Genomic DNA, 24,930 nt, shown 5'->3' with positions numbered 1-24,930 from the left:
AAAGTTATTTTCAAGCAAGATTTCTGGCTCTCACAGACCTGTAACTTCTTCTTTAAGAGTAGCAGTTTGGGTCTAGAGTGTCTCCCCCTTTGAAGACGGAGATGACCACGGCAGCTTTCCAATCTTTGGGGATCCCAGACGATACGAAAGAGAGGTTGAACAGGCTAGTAATAGGGGTTGCAACAATTTCGGCGGATAATTTTAGAAAGAGAGGGTCCAGATTGTCTAGCCCGGCTGATTTGTAGGGGTCCAGATTTTTTTCCACAACTGCATGGGTTGTTTGACCCTGACCTAAAAGACATAGCTTAGGTATTTGACAAGGGAAATTGGTTGCAGGTGTGCTCATAGCGTAGAGATGCAAAAAGGACTCTAGTGCCCAAAAGCCTGTATAAGTATGGGCAGCGCCATTGAGGACTGATACGTTGGGATATTTATACATCTCTATGGCTTAGAGGTGCCTGCAGTTGAAGGGACAGTTAACCAAAAAGTGAAATTAAAGGAAAGTTAACTAAAAAGCATACATACACCAGTATCCTACACACCACAGAGCCCCACACACACCACAGAGCCCCACACACCACAGAGCCCCACACACCACAGTGCCCTACACACACCACAGTGCCCTACACACCACAGAGCCCCACACACACCACAGAGTCCTACACACACCACAGTGCCCTACACACACCACAGAGCCCCACACACACCACAGAGCCCCACACACCACAGTGCCCTACACACACCACAGTGCCCTACACACCACAGAGCCCCACACACACCACAGAGCCCTACACACACCACAGTGCCCTACACACACCACTGTGCCCCACACACCACAGAGCCCCACACACCACAGAGCCCCACACACCACAGAGCCCCACACACCACAGTGCCCTACACACACCACAGAGCCCCACACACCACAGAGCCCCACACACCACAGTGCCCTACACACACCACAGAGCCCCACACACCACAGTGCCCTACACACACCACTGTGCCCTACACACACCACAGTGCCCTACACACACCACTGTGCCCCACAGTGCCCCACACACCACAGTGCTCCACACACCACAGTACCCTACACATTACAGTGCCCCACACACCACAGTACCCCACACACCACAGTGCCACAACACCACAGAGCCCCACACACACCACAGAGCCCTACACACACCACAGTGCCCTACACACACCACAGAGCCCCACACACACCACAGTGCCCTACACACACCACAGTACCCTACACACACCACAGAGCCCCACACACCACAGTGCCCTACACACACCACTGTGCCCTACACACACCACAGTGCCCTACACACACCACTGTGCCCCACAGTGCCCCACACACCACAGTGCTCCACACACCACAGTACCCTACACATTACAGTGCCCCACACACCACAGTACCCCACACACCACAGTGCCACAACACCACAGAGCCCCACACACACCACAGAGCCCTACACACACCACAGTGCCCTACACACACCACAGAGCCCCACACACACCACAGTGCCCTACACACACCACAGTACCCTACACATTACAGTGCCCCACACACCACAGTACCCCACACACCACAGTGCCACAACACCACAGAGCCCCACACACACCACAGAGCCCTACACACACCACAGTGCCCTACACACACCACAGAGCCCCACACACACCACAGAGCCCCACACACCACAGAGCCCCACACACCACAGTGCCCTACACACACCACAGTGCCCTACACACCACAGAGCCCCACACACACCACAGAGTCCTACACACACCACAGTGCCCTACACACACCACAGAGCCCCACACACACCACAGAGCCCCACACACCACAGTGCCCTACACACACCACAGTGCCCTACACACCACAGAGCCCCACACACACCACAGAGCCCTACACACACCACAGTGCCCTACACACACCACTGTGCCCCACACACCACAGAGCCCCACACACCACAGAGCCCCACACACCACAGAGCCCCACACACCACAGTGCCCTACACACACCACAGAGCCCCACACACCACAGAGCCCCACACACCACAGTGCCCTACACACACCACAGAGCCCCACACACCACAGTGCCCTACACACACCACTGTGCCCTACACACACCACAGTGCCCTACACACACCACTGTGCCCCACAGTGCCCCACACACCACAGTGCTCCACACACCACAGTACCCTACACATTACAGTGCCCCACACACCACAGTACCCCACACACCACAGTGCCACAACACCACAGAGCCCCACACACACCACAGAGCCCTACACACACCACAGTGCCCTACACACACCACAGAGCCCCACACACACCACAGTGCCCTACACACACCACAGTGCCCTACACACACCACAGTGCCACAACACCACAGTGCCCTACACACACCACAGAGCCCCACACACCACAGTGCCCTACACACACCACTGTGCCCTACACACACCACAGTGCCCTACACACACCACTGTGCCCCACAGTGCCCCACACACCACAGTGCTCCACACACCACAATACCCTACACATTACAGTGCCCCACACACCACAGTACCCCACACACCACAGTGCCACAACACCACAGAGCCCCCCACACACCACAGTGCCCTACACACACCACTGTGCCCTACACACACCACAGTGCCCTACACACACCACTGTGCCCCACAGTGCCCCACACACCACAGTGCTCCACACACCACAGTGCCCTACACACTACACACACCACTGTGCCCCACACACCACAGTGGCCTACACACCATCAAAGGAAAAGTGTTGCCACAGTGCCCACACACCACTACACACACCACAGAGCCCCACACACCACAGTGCCCTACACACACCACTGTGCCCTACACACACCACAGTGCCCTACACACACCACTGTGCCCCACAGTGCCCCACACACCACAGTGCTCCACACACCACAGTACCCTACACATTACAGTGCCCCACACACCACAGTACCCCACACACCACAGTGCCACAACACCACAGAGCCCCACACACACCACAGAGCCCTACACACACCACAGTGCCCTACACACACCACAGAGCCCCACACACACCACAGTGCCCTACACACACCACAGTGCCCTACACACACCACAGTGCCACAACACCACAGTGCCCTACACACACCACAGAGCCCCACACACCACAGTGCCCTACACACACCACTGTGCCCTACACACACCACAGTGCCCTACACACACCACTGTGCCCCACAGTGCCCCACACACCACAGTGCTCCACACACCACAGTACCCTACACATTACAGTGCCCCACACACCACAGTACCCCACACACCACAGTGCCACAACACCACAGAGCCCCCCACACACCACAGTGCCCTACACACACCACTGTGCCCTACACACACCACAGTGCCCTACACACACCACTGTGCCCCACAGTGCTCCACACACCACAGTGCCCTACACACTACACACACCACTGTGCCCCACACACCACAGTGGCCTACACACCATCAAAGGAAAAGTGTTGCCATAGCCGACTATACCAAAGTCAACTGCCAGTGCACAGACCTGAGGTGGAGAAACACTGACCTAGGACATTGATTTAATTTATTTGATAATTTAAAATGCTCCTAAAACTATCATGCCAATGCAGAGAACTTAGATGACCTACATATATAAACCCAGTATTGTTAACAGCCACAGCTACCATGATAAATAACATGAACCGTTTGCTCTTTCTTTGAGATAGACATCAAGCCAGCCAACGTGTTCATCACTGCTACAGGAGAGGTGAAGCTGGGAGACCTGGGACTGGGACGCTTCTTCAGCTCCAAGACTACCGCCGCACACTCCCTAGGTAACACAGACACACACACAGAAACGGAAACAATCATACACAGCAACATACACAGGAAAGTACACACAAACGCAAAAAAAAAACACACACACGAAACCTCATTGAAAAACACAAAAAAAATGCCTGTGACAGGCATTTGAATTCAGTAAACATCTACACATCTACACACTGTACGCAAAGCACACGGTCGTAGGCCTATGGCAAGTGACTGCGCTATAGTCAACTGATTTGGCACACATAAACACACACACACACATAAACACACACGCACACATAAACACACACACACACACACATATTTACTCTACGTTGTTCATGTGTTTCACATAACCTCATGACCATAAACAGTCTTCAGTGGTGTTATGTGGACTGTGTCAATCACTGGAGGCTGCTGAGGGGAGAACGGCTCATAATAATGGTCAGAACAGAGAAAATGGAATGGCATCAAACACCTGGAAACCATGTGTTTCATGTATTTGATACCACTTCACTGACTCCTATCCAGTCATTACCACGAGCCTGTTCTCCCCAATTAAGATGTCCTGTGGTCTATGTGTGCATCCCATAGGAAGTGCACCCCTATATATAAAACTAACACAAATGTATGGTTGTATTGGACATGTGAGGCTTGCACTTCTATGTTTCTGTACCATTCTCTGGATGATTCCGACTGTGTATCTCTCTTAGTTGGTCAGGATATCAATCCTGATAACACATCAACCCTGATAACATATCAACCCTGATAACATACCGACCCTGATAACATATCAACCCTGATAACATACCAACCCTGATAACATACCGACCCTGATAACATATCAACCCTGATAACATACCCATATAACATATAAACTCTGATAACATATCAACCCTGATAACATACCCATATAACATATCAACTCTGATAACATATCAACCCTGATAACATATCAACCCTGATAACATACCAACCCTGATAACATACCCTGATAACATATCGACCCTGATAACATATCGACCCTGATAACATATCAACCCTGATAACATATAAACTCTGATAACATATCAACCCTGATAACATACCCATATAACATATCAACCCTGATAACATACCAACCCTGATAACATACCCTGATAACATATCGACCCTGATAACATATCGACCCTGATAACATATCAACCCTGATAACATATAAACTCTGATAACATATCAACCCTGATAACATACCCATATAACATATCAACGCTGATAACATACCAACCCTGATAACATACCGACCCTGATAACATATCGACCCTGATAACATATCAACCCTGATAACATACCCATATAACATATCAACCCTGATAACATATCAACCCTGATAACATACCCATATAACATATCAACCCTGATAACATATCAACCCTGATAACATACCCTGATAACATACCGACCCTGATAACATACCAACCCTGACAACATAACATACCCTGATAACATATCAACCCTGATAACATGGTCTTTAACCCATTATATATTAATAAAGAGTAAATATAAACAATAAATATAATCATTGTGTTGATCCAGACACACATTTCCTGAGATTTACCAGAGATGAGTCTATCACTTGTGATTACTATAATGTTAAGCAATTTAACAACCTGTATAGCAATTGATCTAAGACAAGCTTATTTTCTACCTTTCATTTGAACATTCGCAGTCTTCCTAAAAATCATGACCACCTTGTTCATTATCCGTCTTCTCTCAATCATTCCATTGTTTCCCTTTCAGAAATATGGTTGACTGAAGAGACAACCTTGCTTTATGACTTGTCTCCTAATAATGCTGTTCACCACTGTACAACCTCAAGAGTGGGAGGAGAGAACATTTAGTTCATAAACGTTTTAAATTCTTTGTAAGAGAGGACCTCGCACTTACATCTGATAACATTGATGTTGAATCTCTTTTCATAGAAATTCCCTCCTGTTCATTTTTTGGGAGTAAAAAAGTGGTAATTACATGCATCTATCGGCCACCCGATTCTAACATTGGTAGATTCATGGATATCCTTGCATCAACCTTGGATTTCATTAATAATTCAAATAAAATGTGTTTTCTATTGGGTGATTACAACAAACTTACTTAAAAGTGAGAACCACTCACTGACATCTGACTTTTTGACTATGTTATCTGTATCTCCTCATCTACAGTTGAAGTTGGAAGTTTACATACACTTAGGTTTCAACCCAAAACATCTCTTGCCTTAGGTTCCAATATACAATACATGACAATCTATTACATTACATGAAGATCATATTGTAATTTTTCCTATAGAGTGCTGTAATGCATTTTAATTGTCAGCCATAGGGTACAGTTGAAATTCGGAAGTTTACATACACTTAGGTTGGAGTCATTAAAACTCGTTTTTCAACCACTCCACAAAATTCTTGTTAACAAACTATAGTTTTGGCAAGTCTGTTAGGACATCTACTTTGTGCATGACAAGTAATTTTTCCAGCGTTTGGTTACAGACAGATTATTTCACTTATAATTCACTGAATCACAATTCCATGGGTCAGAAGTTTACATACACTAAGTTGACTGTGCCTTTAAACAGCTTGGAAAATTCCAGAAAATTATGTCATGGCTTTAGAAGCTTCTGATAGGCTAATTAACATCATGTGAGTCAATTGGAGGTGTAACTGTGGATGTATTTCAAGTCTGGTTCATCCTTGGGAGCAATTTCCAAACACCTGAAGGTTCCACGTTCATCTGCACAAACAATAGTAAGCAAGTATAAACACCATGGGACCACACAGCCGTCATACCGCTCAGGATGGAGACGCGTTCTGTCTCCTAGAGATGAATGTACTTTGGTGCGAAAAGTGCAAATCAATCCCAGAACAACAGCAAAGGACCTTGTGAAGATGCCGGAGGAAACAGGTACAAAATTATCTATATCCACAGTAAAACGAGTCCTATATCGACATAACCTGAAAGGCCACTCAGCAAGGAAGAAGTCACTGCTCCAAAACCGCCATAAAAAAGCCAGACTACGGTTTGCAACTGCACATGGGGACAAAGATCGTACATTTTGGAGAAATGTCCTCTGGTCTGATGAAACAAAAATAGAACTGTTTGGCCATAATGACCATTGTTTTGTTTGGAGGAAAAAATGGGGAGACTTGCAAGCCGAAGGACACCATCCCATCATGTTGTGGTAGTGCTTTGCTGCAGGAGGGACTGGTGCACTTAACAAAATAGATGGCATCATGAGGTAGGACAATTATGTGGATATATTGAAACAACATCTCAAGACATCAGTCAGGAAGTTAAAGATTGGTCGCAAATGGGTCTTCCAAATGGACAATGTCCCCATACATACTTCCAAAGTTGTGGCAAAATGGCTTAAGGACAACAAGGTCAAGGTATTGGAGTGGCCATCACAAAGCCCTGACCTCAATCCTATAGAACATTTATGGGCAGAACTGAAAAAGTGTGTGCGAGCAAGGAGGCCTATAAACCTGACTCAGTTACACCAGCTCTGTCAGGAGGAATGGTCCAAAATTCACCCAACTTATTGTGGGAAGCTTGTGGAAGGCTACCCGAAACGTTTGACCCAAGTTAAACAATTTAAATGCAATGCTACCAAATACTAATTGAGTGCATGTAAACTTCTGACCCACTGGGAATGTGATGAAAGAAATAAAAGCTGAAATAATTCTCTCTACTATTATTCTGACATTTCACATTCTTAAAATAAAGTGGTGATCCTAACTGACCTAAGACGGGGAATTTTTACTAGGATTAAATGTCAGGAATTGTGAAAAACTGAGTTTAAATGTATTTGGCTAAGGTGCATGTAAACTTCCGACTTCAAATATATATATAGCCCCTTTTGAGGACTCAAACCTTTTCTAGAACACAAATTGTCTCTGTAGGGCCTGGCTACCCATAAAAACTTATGTTCACTTCAAAAAGTTTGTTGAAGGTTTACATTAACTATACGTGTAAAAATTGCTACTCAACTAACAACTCACTTCTATGCAACAAGAAGGTTTCACCCCCAAACAATTGCCTCTCAACTAGCAACCTACTTCTATACAACAAGAAGATTTCACAAAATCAGAGGCCTCCAACCTTTTAATAGTGTAAGGACTCCAGCCTTTTAATTGAGTGCCAAAGGACTAAACTCTGTAATAAAACAAAGTACTTGAACACTTATACATCACAGATACATATCACTCATTGCATGCACTATTTTAACCTGATTTGGTTATTTTAAAATGATATTGGTCTCGACTCACCCAGCAATTCTGCCATCAATCAGGAGAATAAGAGTTGACTCCCCAAAGCGGGTTGTGCACAGCCTTCTCTCTTTCCTCTGGATCAACACACAGTTGATACGTTTTCTTATTGTTGTTGTTCAGACCAATTCATTGGGGTCACGGCACCAAGTGTTAGCAATTTATGTTATTCTTAAATAACACAAACTCCAAAGCAAATCACTGGGAGAAAAATTGGTTTATTTGAGAAGGTCAAATCAAGATGTTATGCTGTGAGGTAGATGTTCAGATGTTTAGTCTCCCCTCTCCTCAGCTTTTCTCCACTGGACAAAGGAACAGGATACCATTTATAACCCCCCACCGTAGCCTGGGGTTGACCAATTAGAAGTCCTTGCAGTACAACTTTTCCAATGGCCAAATAAAAAGTATCCTGCTCTCGACTCAATGTACAGACCAATGAAATTGTGGCACACGTAGCTCTGAGTTCAGGACGGACATTCCACAGATTCTAAACAGATGTTGAACAGAAACCCAACTCCTATTTACATTGACAATTCCCTATTGACCATTAATTCTAGTACTCTCGTCCTCTCATCCTCTGCGTTGTGTATTTATCTTCAAAATATTTTGTGTTTTGGAAAGGCACACACACCTGTCTATATAAGGTCCCACAATTGACAGTGCATGTCAGAGCAAAAACCAAATCATGAGGTCGAAGGAACTGTCCGTAGAGCTCAGTGACAGGATTGTGTCGAGGCACAGATATGGGGAAGGGTACCAAATGGAAGAAGTTTGGAACCACCAAGTCTTCCTAGAGCTGGTCGTCCGGCCAAACTGAGCAATCGGGGGAGAAGGGCCTTGGTTAGGAAGTTGACCAAAAACCCGATGGTCACTCTGACAGAGTTCCAGTGTTCCTTTGTGGAGATGGGAGAATCTTCCAGAAGGACAACCATCTCTGCAGCACTCAACCAATCAGACCTTTATGGTAGAGTGGCCAGACCGAAGCCACTCTTCAGTAAAAGGCACATGACAGCCCGCATAGATTTTTGATAAAAGGCACCTAAAGGACTCTCAGACTATAATAAACCAGGTTCTCTGGTCTGATGAAACCAAGAACTCTTTGGCCTGAATGCCAAGCGTCTGGAGGGAACCTGGCACCATCCCCACAGCATCATGCTGAAAGGAGCAAATAATGAAAAGAGCAAAGTACAGAGAGATCCTTGGTGAAAACCTGCTCACCTTCCAACGGGACAACGACACTAAGAACACGTAGGAGTGGCTTCGGGACAAGTCTCTGAATGTCCTTGAGTGGCCCAGCCAGAGCCCGGACTTGAACCTGATCGAACATCTCTGGAGAAACGCGAACATAGCTGTGCAGCGACGCTCCCCATCCAACCTGACTGAGCTTGAGAGGATCTGCAAAAAATAATGGGAGAAACTCACCAAATACAAGTGTGCCAAGCTTGTGGCATCATACTCACGAAGACTCAAGTCTGTAATTGCTGCCAAAGGTGCTTCAACAAAGTACTGCGTAAAGGGTCTGAATACTTATGGAAATGTAATATTTCAGGTTTTTTTTATATAGATTTGCAAAGAATTTGCTTTGTCATTATGGAGTATTGTGTGTAGATTGATGGGGGAAAATGACAATTTAATCTATTTTAGAATAAGGCTGTAAGGTAACAAAATGTGGAACAAGTCAAGTGGTCTGAATACTCTCCTAATGCACTGTAATTGGTTATATAGTTATGTTTATGTTAGAGAATGATGTGTTGATGCAAATGGCTGTGCATCTACCAGAGCCAAGATATCTTGTGTTGTGCCTTTGTTATTCCTAATCTATATCAATGACCTTGCTGCTGGGTCTTCTACCGTACTTCCTATTCACTTTGCTGATGATACCAATTTTATTTTATCACAAAATAATTTTGAATCACTAATTAATGAAGCCAACTCAGGCATGGCCACATTTTCTGAATGGTTCCAGATAAACAAATTATCTTTAAATGTAAAAAGAAATCTAACTTTTTTGTATTCACTAGTAAGAATAAAAAATATAGTAAAAATAAAAGACCCAGAATCTCTATTGATGGGAATGAAATGGAACAATTCACAATTACTAGAGCTGGGCCTGAGTTTTAATTTATGAAAAGTTATACGGGAAAGATCATATACAATTTGTCTGCAGCAAAGTGATGAAATCTGTTAGGATTTTACCTTTACTTAACTAGGCAAGTCAGTTAAGAACAAATTCTTATTTTCAATGACAGCACCTTAATTGCCTTGTTCGGGGGTAGAAAGACAAATTTTTACCTTGTCAGCTCAGGGATTTGATCTAGCAACCTTTTGGTTACTGGCCCAATGCTCTAACCACTAGGCTACCTGCCACCCCCACTAGGATACCTACCTAGTATCATCAGAAAGATTAGTGTTTTAGTTCATCAGTCTTGCTTCTTAACTCTTTTCTATAGCTTAATTGACCCATATCTCAATTACTGGAATATTTTCTGGGCCAGTACATATATATGCATATGCAAAATACATTTGCAAGACTAGCCACCTCCTCTAATTACCTGGCTCCATCTGCACTGGGAGTCAGTCAGCCTGATGAACCAAACTGCTCAGTAATCTTCTCCATATAGCCGAACTCTCACACACTCACACATTTAAACAATCAATTCATTCATACATTTATAATTAGTATGTTTTGTTATCTGTTTTAACAAACTTGTTTTATTCTTGTACATAGGTATTGTATACATTTTTTTGTGGTGTGGTTTTCATATCAGCCCTTGGGCTTCCAACCACACCTGCACATTCTTTTTTATTTATCTGTATTGTTATCTATCACTCGTTTTCTTTGGTGCAAATAAATAAAACTCAAAACTAAAACTAGCCTCAGAGAGCAAGACCTTTTTAACAAACCCTCTCCGGTCTCCTTGGCAACTGCTCACAGTATCATGCTTTACTAAGGTTACTGACCTACGCATGCGTTTGCATATGTAAATATATTCTGTGTCTGCTTTCCCCCCTTTAGGTAGAGATGGAAAGATGGGCATGGTTTTAGGGGGTTTGGGCTGGAGATGGAATGATTGTTAAACCAATAGGTGGGCTGGGTTTTAGGGGGTTTGGGCTGGAGATGGAATGATTGTTAAACCAATAGATGGGCATGGTTTTAGGGGGTTTGGGCTGGAGATGGAATGATTGTTAAACCAATAGATGGGCTGGGTTTTAGGGGGTTTGGGCTGGAGATGGAATGATTGTTAAACCAATAGATGGGCATGGTTTTAGGGGGTTTGGGCTGGAGATGGAATGATTGTTAAACCAATAGATGGGCTGGGTTTTAGGGGGTTTGGGCTGGAGATGGAATGATTGTTAAACCAATAGATGGGCTGGGTTTTAGGGGGTTTGGGCTGGAGATGGAATGATTGTTAAACCAATAGATGGGCTGGGTTTTAGGGGGTTTGGGCTGGAGATGGAATAATTGTTAAACCAATAGATGGGCATGGTTTTAGGGGGTTTGGGCTGGAGATGGAATAATTGTTAAACCAATAGATGGGCATGGTTTTAGGGGGTTTGGGCTGGAGATGGAATGATTGTCAAACCAATAGATGGGCATGGTTTTAGGGGGTTTGGGCTGGAGATGGAATGATTGTTAAACCAATAGATGGGCATGGTTTTAGGGGGTTTGGGCTGGAGATGGAATGATTGTTAAACCAATAGATGGGCATGGTTTTAGGGGGTTTGGGCTGGAGATGGAATGATTGTTAAACCAATAGATGGGCTGGGTTTTAGGGGGTTTGGGCTGGAGATGGAATGATTGTTAAACCAATAGATGGGCATGGTTTTAGGGGGTTTGGGCTGGAGATGGAATGATTGTTAAACCAATAGATGGGCATGGTTTTAGGGGGTTTGGGCTGGAGATGGAATGATTGTCAAACCAATAGATGGGCTGGGTTTTAGGGGGTTTGGGCTGGAGATGGAATGATTGTTAAACCAATAGATGGGCTGGGTTTTAGGGGGTTTGGGCTGGAGATGGAATGATTGTTAAACCAATAGATGGGCATGGTTTTAGGGGGTTTGGGCTGGAGATGGAATGATTGTTAAACCAATAGATGGGCATGGTTTTAGGGGGTTTGGGCTGGAGATGGAATGATTGTTAAACCAATAGATGGGCTGGGTTTTAGGGGGTTTGGGCTGGAGATGGAATGATTGTTAAACCAATAGATGGGCATGGTTTTAGGGGGTTTGGGCTGGAGATGGAATGATTGTTAAACCAATAGATGGGCTGGGTTTTAGGGGGTTTGGGCTGGAGATGGAATGATTGTTAAACCAATAGATGGGCATGGTTTTAGGGGGTTTGGGCTGGAGATGGAATAATTGTCGAACAAATGAACATATGATGCATGTTGGTTTTGTGGATCGACTTGTTACCCAAAAAAAAGAATCAGTGTATTGTTGTTGTTGAGGTGTTTTATATATTGGTATTTGATTCTCTTTCCATTATTAGCTGCTGGTCTTGGGGCCCTATTCAATCAAATGTTGTCTAAATGATTTTGGGTATAAAAATATGCAGTAAGTCATGTCAGAAGCTAGCAGATTACTTACCAACAACAGCTGCGAATTCCATGTTTTGAAGTTCACTTTCCTTGTTTTGGCTAACAACACTCATGAATACTGCACTGTGGGTCAGAGTGCAGTATTTATTTGGTTTCATAGCACAAAGGTTTGTTAGCACATTTCTCACACTGGCTTTTAGCCACAGAGGGAACAGGCCTGCCCTGGCAAGTTCAGGGGGGTGCCTAGGAACACGTTCCTTGAAGGAAGTCAACATATGCATTGAGCGACAAAGTCCCATGATTTGTGAATCTGCTTGGACCGAACAGATTCACAAATCATGGAACCTCACTAGCACGACAGCTAAAATGGCTTTGAAAAAAAAAGATTTTAGCTAATAGAGAAACATATCTAACTAACTAACTACATTATGGCATTCACTAATCATAAAAGATTGACATATACAATAAATGTAGGTACATTTGTGGACAGAATTCATGTTTACTCAACCTTTTAAGTGTATTTTGTATTGTCACCATCCACTCCCCATTGGCAAATCAATTGGAATTGCAAAGTGTTGCGGTAGTCATCAGTAAAGCTATGTATTAATGATTGCTCAAGCCCCATGTATTTGTCTCAATTTCAAATGTACGATTTATTGTTAAAAAGCAGTTGTCTAAAACCAGACCTTTTTGTCTCAGTGGGGACACCGTACTACATGTCTCCAGAGAGGATTCACGAGGGTGGCTACAACTTCAAGTCAGACATCTGGTCCCTGGGATGCCTTCTCTATGAGGTAGGTATACTGCTTTTTCACTTGATTCATTTAGGAAACAGTCTTATCCAGAGCGACTTACAGGCGCAATTAGCGTTAGGTGCCTTGCTCAAGGGCACGTCAACAGATGTTTCACCTATTCTGCTCGGGGGTCTGAACCAGCGATCTTTCGATTAATAGTCCAACGCCCATAACCGCTAGGCTACCTGCTGCTTAACAGGTGAGAGTTAGTGCTCGGCTAGATCACACTCCTGCATACCCACTAGCTCTCCAGGAAACATTTACACATCTGAAACACAGTAGGGCTGCGGACACTCAAACTATCAATTAAACCAAATCCTGCTTGGCTGGCAGAAACACATCTAGATGGAGAGGCCTATGTAATTGTAGTTGAAACAATGATTCCCAATACAATTACAAATACAAATACTATTCCCAATACAATTCAATGGAAATTATACCCCCGGTTTGGCTGGGGTAGGCCATCATTGCAAATAAGAATTTGTTCTTAACTGACTTGCCTAGTTAAATAAAGGTTACATTTAAAAATAGAAAACATCCTTAATATTAGCGATTGCGCACCAGCTGTTAACAGAGACAGACCCCTGACCTGACATCGCCGTTCTGTCCAGCTAGATTTGTATTTTCCATATCCTTGTTCATCCACGACTCATGAAGCATAGGATATTATAGTTCTTCGGATCACGTTGATAGGATAGTCTCGAATGGAGCTCGTCCGGGTTAGCCGCACACAAGTATAAGATTACCATGCGTAATGCCAAGCGTCTGCTGGAGTGGTGTAAAGCTTGCCGCCATTGGACTCTGGAGCAGTGGAAACGCGTTCTCTGGAGTGATAAATCACGCTTCACCATCTGGCAGTCTGACGGACGAATCTGGGATTGGCAAATGCATAGCGCCAACTGTAAAGTTTGGTGGAGGAGGAATATTGGTCTGTGGCTGTTCCTAGGCATTTATGGGGCACCTGACAAGACACATTGTATCTCACCTCAGTGTTGTATAGCGACTGAGTTATAGTACAAATACAAATATAGTATGGAGAAAAGTGAGAATGTTTTTTACTTCTCTCCACTTCAGTTGTTGAAGTTTTTATAGTTTCCCTCCCCACTAATTATTTGCTGTACGGATGTGTGTGTGTAACTGTGTGTGTGTGTGTGTGTGTGTGTGTGTGTGTGTGTGTGTGTGTGTGTGTGTGCGCACACAAAATTAACAGAAACAGCTCATAATTCCATTATTCTGGATGCTGACACTGTCAGCGTAATTTTTCAGTTTTTGATTTGTTAAAAAAGTTTGAAATATCCAATAAATGTCATTCCACTTCATGATTGTGTCCCACTTGTTGTTGATTCTTCACAAAAAAATACAGTTTTATATCTTTATGTTTGAAGCCTGAAATGTGGCAAAAGGTCGCAAAGTTCAAGGGGGCCGAATACTTTCGCAAGGCACTGTAGTGCATTGCTTTTGACCAGAGCCCTATGGGCCCTGGTCATAAATAATGCACTACGTAGGGAATAGGGTTCCATTTGGGATGAAGGCTAGAGCTCGCTGGGCCTAAGGAGCTGTGTGCTGTGTTGTGAGGGAAGCTGAATGGTCAGCAGTATGTGTTGTGAGGGAGGCTGAATGGCCAGCAGTATGTGTTGTGAGGGAGGCTGAATGGTCAGCAGTTTGTGTTGTGAGGGAGGCTGAATTGCCAGCAGTTTGTGTTGTGAGGGAGGCTGAATGGCCAGCAGTTTGTGTTGTGAGGGAGGCTGAATTGCCAGCAGTTTGTGTTGTGAGGGAGGCTGAATGGCCAGCAGTATGTGTTGTGAGGGAGACTGAATGGCCAGCAGTATGTGTTGTGAGGGAGGCTGAATGGCCAGCAGTTTGTGTTGTGAGGGAGGCTGAATGGCCAGCAGTTTGTGTTGTGAGGGAGGCTGAATGGCCAGCAGTATGTGTTGTGAGGGAGGCTGAATGGCCAGCAGTTTGTGTTGTGAGGGAGGCTGAATTGCCAGCAGTTTGTGTTGTGAGGGAGGCTGAATGGCCAGCAGTATGTGTTGTGAGGGAGGCTGAATGGCCAGCAGTTTGTGTTGTGAGGGAGGCTGAATGGCCAGCAGTTTGTGTTGTGAGGGAGGCTGAATGGCCAGCAGTTTGTGTTGTGAGGGAGGCTGAATTGCCAGCAGTTTGTGTTGTGAGGGAGGCTGAATTGCCAGCAGTTTGTGTTGTGAGGAAGGCTGAATGGCCAGCAGTATGTGTTGTGAGGAAGGCTGAATGGCCAGCAGTTTGTGTTGTGAGGGAGGCTGAATGGCCAGCAGTATGTGTTGTGAGGAAGGCTGAATGGTCAGCAGTATGTGTTGTGAGGAAGGCTGAATGGCCAGCAGTTTGTGTTGTGAGGGAGGCTGAATGGTCAGCAGTATGTGTTGTGAGGGAAGCTGAATGGTCAGCGGTATGTGTTGTGAGGGAGGCTGAATGGCCAGCAGTATGTGTTGTGAGGGAGGCTGAATGGTCAGCAGTATGTGTTGTGAGGGAGGCTGAATGGCCAGCAGTATGTGTTGTGAGGGAGGCTGAATGGCCAGCAGTATGTGTTGAGGGAGGCTGAATTGCCAGCAGTATGCCTCTCTCACATCTTACATGCAGCATCACCAGGTCACTACATGGAATGTAATTCTCAACTATTCTCTCTCTCTGTCGGTCTCTGCTTATACTTACATATAAAATCTCCCTCTGTCTCCCCCTTCCTTGTCTCTCTCTTTTTCTTGCTCTTCTCTGCCATGGGACAAACAATATCGAAATCAAGAAAATTGATAGGGAGTTTCACAGTTTTAAATGGGAATCAGAGAGAGAACGTCAATGTTAAAGTGATTTGATTTTCATTCCAAGAGTCTCACTTGACAGACTGTTAACATACATTTTCTAATTGAGTAGCTGTCTAGCGCACGCAAGATTTTGGTTCTGGATTCTGAAATTACAATTCCACTGGACTAGAGCTATTTAGACTCAGATGTTTTTCCAAAGAAAGTACTGAAGAGAGAGAGATATATAATCATATTTCATGCAGACACCATGATAATCTTCAAAGAACCTGGCTGATTGATATTCAGATACACGGAAGGTGGGAGCCAATATAACCACATATAACCACAAATATAAATTTCTTTCACCATTTTCTTCCACTCATTAAAACAAAAATCCAGAAAATCACATTGTATGATTTTTAAGTAATTTTTTTTTTTTTTTTTTTTTTTTCACCTTTATTTAACCAGGTAGGCTAGTTGAGAACAAGTTCTCATTTGCAACTGCGACCTGGCCAAGATAAGGCATAGCAGTGTGAACAGACAACACAGAGTTACACATTGATTTGCATTTTATTGCATGACATACAGTAAGTATTTGATACATCAGAAAAGCAGAACTTAATATTTGGTACAGAAACCTATGTTTGCAATTTCAGAGATCATACGTTTCCTGTAGTTCTTGACCAGGTTTGCACACACTGCAGCAGGGATTTTGGCCCACTCCTCCATACAGATTTTCTCTTGATCCTTCAGGTTTCGGGGCTGTCGCTGGGAAATACGGACTTTCAGCTCCCTCCAAAGATGTTCTATTGGGTTCAGGTCTGGAGACTGGCTAGGCCACTCCAGGACCTTGAGATGCTTTTTACGGAGCCACTCCTTAGTTGCCCTGGCTGTGTGTTTCGGGTCGTTGTCATGCTGGAAGACCCAGCCACGACCCATCTTCAATGCTCTTACTAAGGGAAGGAGGTTGTTGGCCAAGATCTCGCGATACATGGCCCCATCCATCCTCCCCTCAATACGGTGCAGTCGTCCTGTCCCCTTTGCAGAAAAGCATCCCCAAAGAATGATGTTTCCACCTCCATGCTTCACGGTTGGGATGGTGTTCTTGGGGTTGTACTCATCCTTCTTCTTCCTCCAAACACGGCGAGTGAAGTTTAAACCAAAAATATCTATTTTTGTCTCATCAGACCACATGACCTTCTCCCATTCCTCCTCTGGATCATCCAGATGGTCATTGGCAAACTTCAGACGGGCCTGGACATGCACTGGCTTGAGCAGGGGGACCTTGCGTGTGCTGCAGGATTTTATTCCATGACGGCGTAGTGTGTTACTAATGGTTTTCTTTGAGACTGTGGTCCCAGCTCTCTTCAGGTCATTGACCAGGTCCTACCGTGTAGTTCTGGGCTGATCCCTTACCTTCCTCATGATCATTGTTGCCCCACGGGGTGAGATCTTGCATGGAGCCCCAGACCGAGGGTGATTGACCGTCATCTTGAACTTCTTCCATTTTCTAATAATTGTGCCAACAGTTGTTGCCTTCTCACCAAGCTGATTGCCTATTGTCCTGTAGCCCATCCCAGCCTTGTGCAGGTCTACAATTGTATCCCTGATGTCCTTACACAGCTCTCTGGTCTTGGAAATTGTGGAGAGGTTGGAGTCTGTTTGATTGAGTGTGTGGACAGGTGTCTTTTATACAGGTAACGAGTTCAAACAGGCGCAGATAATACAGGTAATGGTAGTGGAGAACAGGAGGGCTTCTTATAGAAAAACTAACAGGTCTGTGAGAGGCGGAATTCTTACTGGCTGGTAGGTGATCAAATACTTATGCCATGTAATAAAATGCAAAGGAATTACTTAAAAATCATACAATGTGATTTTCTGGATTTTTGTTTTAACGTCTCTCACAGTTGAAGTGTACCTATGATCAAAATGACATGCTTTGTAAGTAGGAAAACCTGCAAAATCGGCAGTGTATCAAATACTTGTTCTCCCCACTGTATATGAATAAATATGTGAATGCTTTCTGAAAGACAAGGAGGGTAGCAATATCCTTTCTGAAAGCATTGTATCTTAACAGTGCTGTATAGTTCCCCCTCCTTCCCTGTGTGTGTGTGTGTGTGTGTGTGTGTGTGTGTGTGTCCCTATCCTCTCCCTTTGCCTACCCTCTGTCTGGCCCAATCCCTAAGGCCTATGCACTTGTGGAGATTTGAGAGCATTTCCCCTTGCCCTCTGATAGGCTAGCTAGGTGGAAGTTTCACCATGTTGCTTATACCAATCATATCGTGCATAGGGTTTAGAGGTCTATTTGGGATTGGGCCACTGATCATGCTAATGAGCATGGGTCACAGCTCAGGGTCAAAGGTTACAATCGGATTCCTCCCTATTAAAAAATATAACCATCTCTATCAGGCAAGTCCACTCAGCCCATCTCACCATGACCAGGCATGAGAATGAAAGAAATGAGAGATTGAGAGATAATAAGTAATGATGAAATTAATGATGATGAAATACATTTCTTATTATACACTGGGTGGTTCGAGCCCTGAATGCTAATTGGCTGACAGTGCCAATATATCCTCCAAACACCGGCTTCAACGGATTATCACTTTATTATTATCACGAGTTACCAACATATTCAAATAGTGGTTGACATATTTTCATAAACTTTTAAAAAATTAATTTATTCATACTATTTCATCCTTCCACAAGACATAGTCCCGACACAAATCTAGGGTTGCTAGAGACGCGAACCAGTCATTCAGTCTCTTTGTTTTGTATCTATGGACGCGACCCAGTTGTTCAGTCTTTTTGTTCTGTATCTATGGGATGTGACCAAGTCATTCAGTCTTTTTGTTCTGTATCTATGGGATGTGACCCAGTCATTCAGTCTCTTTGTTCTGTATCTATGGACGCGACCCAGTTGTTCAGTCTTTTTGTTCTGTATCTATGGGATGTGACCCAGTTGTTCAGTCTTTTTGTTCTGTATCTATGGACGCGACCAAGTCACTCAGTCTTTTTGTTCTGTATCTATGGGATGTGACCCAATCATTCAGTCTTTTTGTTCTGTATCTATGGGATGTGACCCAGTTGTTCAGTCTTTTTGTTCTGTATCTATGGGATGTGGCCCAGTCACTCAGTCTTTTTGTTCTGTATCTATGGGATGTGACCAAGTCATTCAGTCTTTTTGTTCTGTATCTATGGGATGTGACCCAGTCATTCAGTCTCTTTGTTCTGTATCTATGGACGCGACCCAGTTGTTCAGTCTTTTTGTTCTGTATCTATGGGATGTGACCCAGTTGTTCAGTCTTTTTGTTCTGTATCTATGGACGCGACCAAGTCACTCAGTCTTTTTGTTCTGTATCTATGGGATGTGACCCAATCATTCAGTCTTTTTGTTCTGTATCTATGGGATGTGACCCAGTTGTTCAGTCTTTTTGTTCTGTATCTATGGGATGTGGCCCAGTCACTCAGTCTTTTTGTTCTGTATCTATGGGATGTGACCCAATCATTCAGTCTTTTTGTTCTGTATCTATGGGATGTGACCCAGTTGTTCAGTCTTTTTGTTCTGTATCTATGGGATGTGACCCAATCATTCAGTCTTTTTGTTCTGTATCTATGGGATGTGACCCAGTCATTCAGTCTTTTTGTTCTGTATCTATGGGATGTGACCCAGTTGTTCAGTCTTTTTGTTCTGTATCTATGGGATGTGGCCCAGTCACTCAGTCTTTTTGTTCTGTATCTATGGGATGTGACCCAGTCATTCAGTCTTTTTGTTCTGTATCTATGGACGCGACCCAGTCACTCAGTCTTTTTGTTCTGTATCTATGGGATGTGACCCAATCATTCAGTCTTTTTGTTCTGTATCTATGGGATGTGACCCAGTCATTCAGTCTTTTTGTTCTGTATCTATGGGATGTGACCCAGTTGTTCAGTCTTTTTGTTCTGTATCTATGGGATGTGGCCCAGTCACTCAGTCTTTTTGTTCTGTATCTATGGGATGTGACCCAGTCATTCAGTCTTTTTGTTCTGTATCTATGGACGCGACCCAGTCACTCAGTCTTTTTGTTCTGTATCTATGGGATGTGACCCAATCATTCAGTCTTTTTGTTCTGTATCTATGGGATGTGACCCAATCACTCAGTCTTTTTGTTCTGTATCTATGTACACGATCCAGTTGTTCGTTCTAAAATGTTCCATTGCCATACTGGCTGCCAACGTTCTTATCCCTTGCCTGCTAGCTATCCAACTACGGCTAACTTAGTCACGTCAAACAGTGCAGCCAGAATAACAACAAAGTAGTTACATTTGCACTTGTTTAAGCTGTTTTCTAGTGACACTTATTTCAATACATTATAACAATGAGCTAATGAGGCACGATTTCACCTGGCATAGCAAATGTGCTCACTCGTCAGGACACTGTTGTTCAGAGGAGCTAGCCAACAACACAGCTACAGTAACACACTCATTTTAAAATTAAGCTTGAAAGCCTGCAAATTAGCTGCGTTTCATTTGACCTTTTTTCAATAGAATTCTTGTTGTATATATCCATAAAAATGATGCCAGCCGATTCATGATTTCGACTGGCTAAGAAACGCTGTCTGTCTGTCTTGTCCCAACACGTTATTTACTATGGGACAGCTGGAGATCGAATTTGAATATTAAAACAATGTTGCAAATGTCAGAGAAACAGACAGCAAGTTTTATACAAATCTCTGCTGTTGAAAACCTCATTTTAGTCTAAAAGAAATGTGAGATAATGTCGAGATGCTTTTTATAGTGGACGCTCATATGGTCAGATGTCTGAGTTGGCTTCTTTAAATCTGCCTAATTTGTGATAATGATGGCTTGAGTTTAGCTTGAGTAAACACCTAGCTACTGCAAAAGCTGTGCACCAGTCCAGTGTCCTGTCATTTTTCTATGGAATTAATATCCTAACTAATGAGTCATCACAAGAGTATGAACTCTAAAGCACACAGCATGAATGGAATATTATCACCCAGGTTACATAATCCATACAACCACTCCTTCCAAACACATAGTAGTATGTCCTGTATATATTAGCCGTGTTTCTGAGCAATGACAAACCCAACATTCATACAATATAAATACTTTCAGGAAGGTGCACTTCCTTGCAGGCAGGAAGTGCAGTACAGGATATTGCTTCATCCTATTTTTATATATTTTTTTTGTACTTGTCCATTATGTCACTCATCCACCCAATAACCACTGGTGTGATTTTGTTATAATGCCGTTGTTATAATCCAGAATATTTTTTCTGTAACAGATGGCTGCATTGCAGAGTCCATTCTATGGGGACAAGATGAACCTCCTCTCTCTGTGCCAAAAGATTGAGCAGTGTGACTACCCTCCACTCCCACCTGACCACTACTCTGAGAAGGTAAGAACAGGTCAGAGTAGAACCTCCAATAACTCATTTGGAAGTTGCATTAAGTTGATTTTCACAATGTCATTCTCATTAAAAGCAAGTCTAAGAAGTGGTAGATCTGGTCTATGTGCGCTAATTCTTTGCTTCCCGGTATTAAGTTAAGTTTTTGCATCTTTTACTTTGGGTTTTGTACACCAGCTTCAAACAGCTGAAAATACAATGAAAAAGGGCCTCAGTCTGAGCCACTCTTTTCAGTCATTGGCAGTTTAAGAGAGCACAGTGTCAGAGACTGATTAGCTACAGCACTACTCCACTGGCACAGTATGACAGAAGAGGAGCAAGACTGACAGCACTTTAAATGAGGCCAGACAAAGCCTTGTACACCATCACTCTACCAGATTAGCCTTCCACACATAGCACTTTCTGCCCTTCACCACCATGCCTCTCCATCTCGCCCTTTCTCATTCTCTCTCTCATTCTCTGGTGTAGCCCCAATCTGTCTGCCTGCATGTCTGTCTCTCTGCTGCTCCATCTCTCGCTCTTTTGTCCCATTCTCTCTCTCTCCTCATCTTGTTCGCTGAGTGCAGCCCTTGTCTATTTTCCTCCCTTTTCCCCCCTCTCTCTTCTAGTGCTGCACCTGTCTCCCCTTTTCCATGTCTCTCCATCTCTCTCTCGTCTTGCTCCCTCTCCCCGGTCTTGTTTTTTGCTGAGCGAAGTGACAGCTCGGTGTTAGCTGCTTTGGCGATTTAAAGGTCAGGACTCCAACAGCTCATGTCGCCACTCAAATCAGAGCTCTGGAAATGGGGTTTAAGACAGGCGCAGGACACGCTGTGTCACTAAGGTGTTTCTCCCCCCCCCCATCGCCTTTGATTGGCATTAGAGGCCCTCTTTCTGTCGAAACTGACGAAACAACAAGGCACAGACCAACTACAACTTTCTGTAGGCATTACTCATACTTTAGGCACTTCCTGCAGCTGACAAAAGAAGTCATTGTTCGCCAATTCGCCGAAGCTTCTGCACATGGTTTTAAAATGCCAAAATGTCTTGTGATGAAATGTTAGCAGTCAAATAGATCTGATCCATCCCTATGTGGTTCAGTTACAGTTTAACTTTCTCTGTGCTCTGGAGTCCCTTGGTTAGGAAGTTCTGATCTTTTAAATGACAGCAGGGGCAGACTCTCCCAATGGATTGTATGTTCATGGACGCATTGAACTTAGCTTTAAGAATTACACTTCTTATGTAGGAGTTTTGAAAGTCCTCTTTAGTCTGTGACGTTTCTCATATGTTCGTGTTAGAATATTCTTAATGGTCTGTTATGTTTCGTACAATAAATAAACTGAATGCTTCTTGTGTCATCCACAGTTGCGAGACCTGGTCAGCATGTGCATCAAGCCCGACCCGGGCCAGCGCCCTGACATCGTGTTTGTTCTGCAGATCGCCAAACAGATGCAGCTGTGGACCTCCAGCACCTAAGCCCCCCCCTCCACTTACCTCCTCCGTGTGGACCCCCATCCTGACTGAACCACAGACCACCAGACCCACTGCCAACGTGCCTGGCTAGGACCAGGTTGTTTAGCTCGCGTCTCAGAATTCAAGGAACTGATGAAACGATTGAGAGACTGGCATGACTGGACTGACTTTTTCTTTATCTTCAAATGAGGACTTAGACTTAATGCTGCGTTCACGTTGCGTCGGAAACTCGGGACCTCCGAGTTAAGTGTAGAACTTCCTCCCAAGTGGGGAAATTCGGGATCCGACTCTTCCGCCTAGGTTAGCGAGTCGCAAATTTCCGACATTATGTGAACGTGGTTTAAGTCCAGTTGTTTTTGTCCTCAATGACCTGGGGAGTCACTTCGTTCGGTGGTCATGGAGATTTCTGTTTTTAGACTGTTGCGGTGATTCCAGCGGACAGCATCTTGTCTGGCCTCTTCGCTAACAGGAGAGAGCTCTGTCTCACAATGATGTCAGAGGGTTCTCTCATCAGCTAGGCAGGCCTTTTTTTGACTAGGCAGGGGTTGCATTCCAAATAGATCCTGACTTTTTCAGGTAAACCGTATGAATTGAAGGCCTAAATATAAATCTCTTTCAGTGCTGTTTATTTTTCTGCCTTACACACATTGTTTAGAAATAATTATTTTTTTAATGTTGCTTTAAATACCTCTGATCTGTATTTTGCATTCTTGTGTAGTGTCGTTTGTAATCCTAAGGCATTCAATTAAGTGGACTTTGTTTCATAATTAACCATAAGATACATGCAAAACATTTGAGTCAGCGTTAGGTCCTCCCAGGTCACACATCGTGAGTTCTCTGCAACATGAGACGCTTGCTACAACCACCAAGCAACACTGGTTTGAAATGGACTTCAGGACTTGATAACGTCTCCCTTTTCAAGGACCTCAAATGGCATAATATAGAACATTGTCAAGGCTTATGGCCCGAGCTTTGTACAACTTTAGACTAGGTTTTTTCAACAACAACAAAGTTATTTGCAGGAAACTGCCTGGGTGATGGGTGTTACGCTGTTGCTTGACACCCATGCTATATTGTAATTGCGTGTATAGATCATAAATGCAGTTGACTGTCCACTGATGACTTCGTTCAGAGAAGGATTTTAATTTGAGATGTACTGTGAAGTGATTTACATTATGTAGAAACAGCGAGAAGAACAGTTACAATTGTGCTGTAGAAACATTTAGAAAATGTTTTTGCCTTGACAGCACTAAGCGGCAGATAGACGCTAGATAAAGAGGGTAAGTGATTGAGTCAAAGTTTACTAGTTTAGAAGACTGCAAAAACCTCAGTACTTATATTTTAGCAATTCTATTATATGTGCTTGTAAAATATCTAGAGCTTTCAACGACTATTCTTTGTAATGATTTTTCACTCAAAAGTAGTGTGTAGGCTATGGTTTTATTTTGTAATTGTACTTTCCTGTGGGGATTTGACATGATTTTGTGGAATCACGTTCAAGTGTTTCCCTTTTTGCATTTTGTAGTAGATAAAAGGTTTATAAAATATTAATTCTTATACTCTTACATTTGATCCAATTTCAATTCCTTTCTTACCCGAAGTGTGTTATAAGACAATAAGTTGTATTTAACAACCATCAATGAATAACAGCCTACAATCTAAGTTATTAAAATAATGAATTTGATAGACAACTTAATTTACAAGGATTAAGGAATGTTGTGCTATATAGTGACTGGACAGCTGGCAAACAGAGATATCTGTCAATCCTGGAACAGCACTGACATTGGTTGACCTGTGATCTTGAGATACTCACCAAAGAGACATCCACCAGACCCACATCGTCGTTTGTAAC

At 43.7% G+C, this 24,930-nt stretch overlaps 1 protein-coding gene across 3 annotated transcripts in view; it reads left to right on the top strand.

Annotated features, from left to right (window-relative positions):
- nek6 (NIMA-related kinase 6) overlaps positions 1 to 24,643 on the top strand; it is an 86,541-nt gene extending 61,898 nt beyond the window's left edge. For all 3 annotated transcript variants that reach the window (XM_036976811.1, XM_036976812.1, XM_036976813.1), the window contains 4 exons: positions 3,746 to 3,853; positions 13,360 to 13,454; positions 21,507 to 21,620; positions 22,971 to 24,643. In XM_036976811.1, coding sequence (XP_036832706.1) covers positions 3,746 to 3,853; positions 13,360 to 13,454; positions 21,507 to 21,620; positions 22,971 to 23,081 — 428 coding nt within the window. In that variant the 3' untranslated portion in view covers positions 23,082 to 24,643. The remainder of the gene's footprint in view (positions 1 to 3,745; positions 3,854 to 13,359; positions 13,455 to 21,506; positions 21,621 to 22,970) is intronic.
- The last annotated feature ends 287 nt before the right edge of the window (positions 24,644 to 24,930 follow it).

This window comes from Oncorhynchus mykiss, chromosome 5, assembly GCF_013265735.2.
Source record: "Oncorhynchus mykiss isolate Arlee chromosome 5, USDA_OmykA_1.1, whole genome shotgun sequence".
In the NCBI taxonomy this organism is placed as follows: Eukaryota; Metazoa; Chordata; class Actinopteri; order Salmoniformes; family Salmonidae; genus Oncorhynchus; species Oncorhynchus mykiss.
This window is presented reverse-complemented; position numbering and strand designations above follow the sequence as displayed.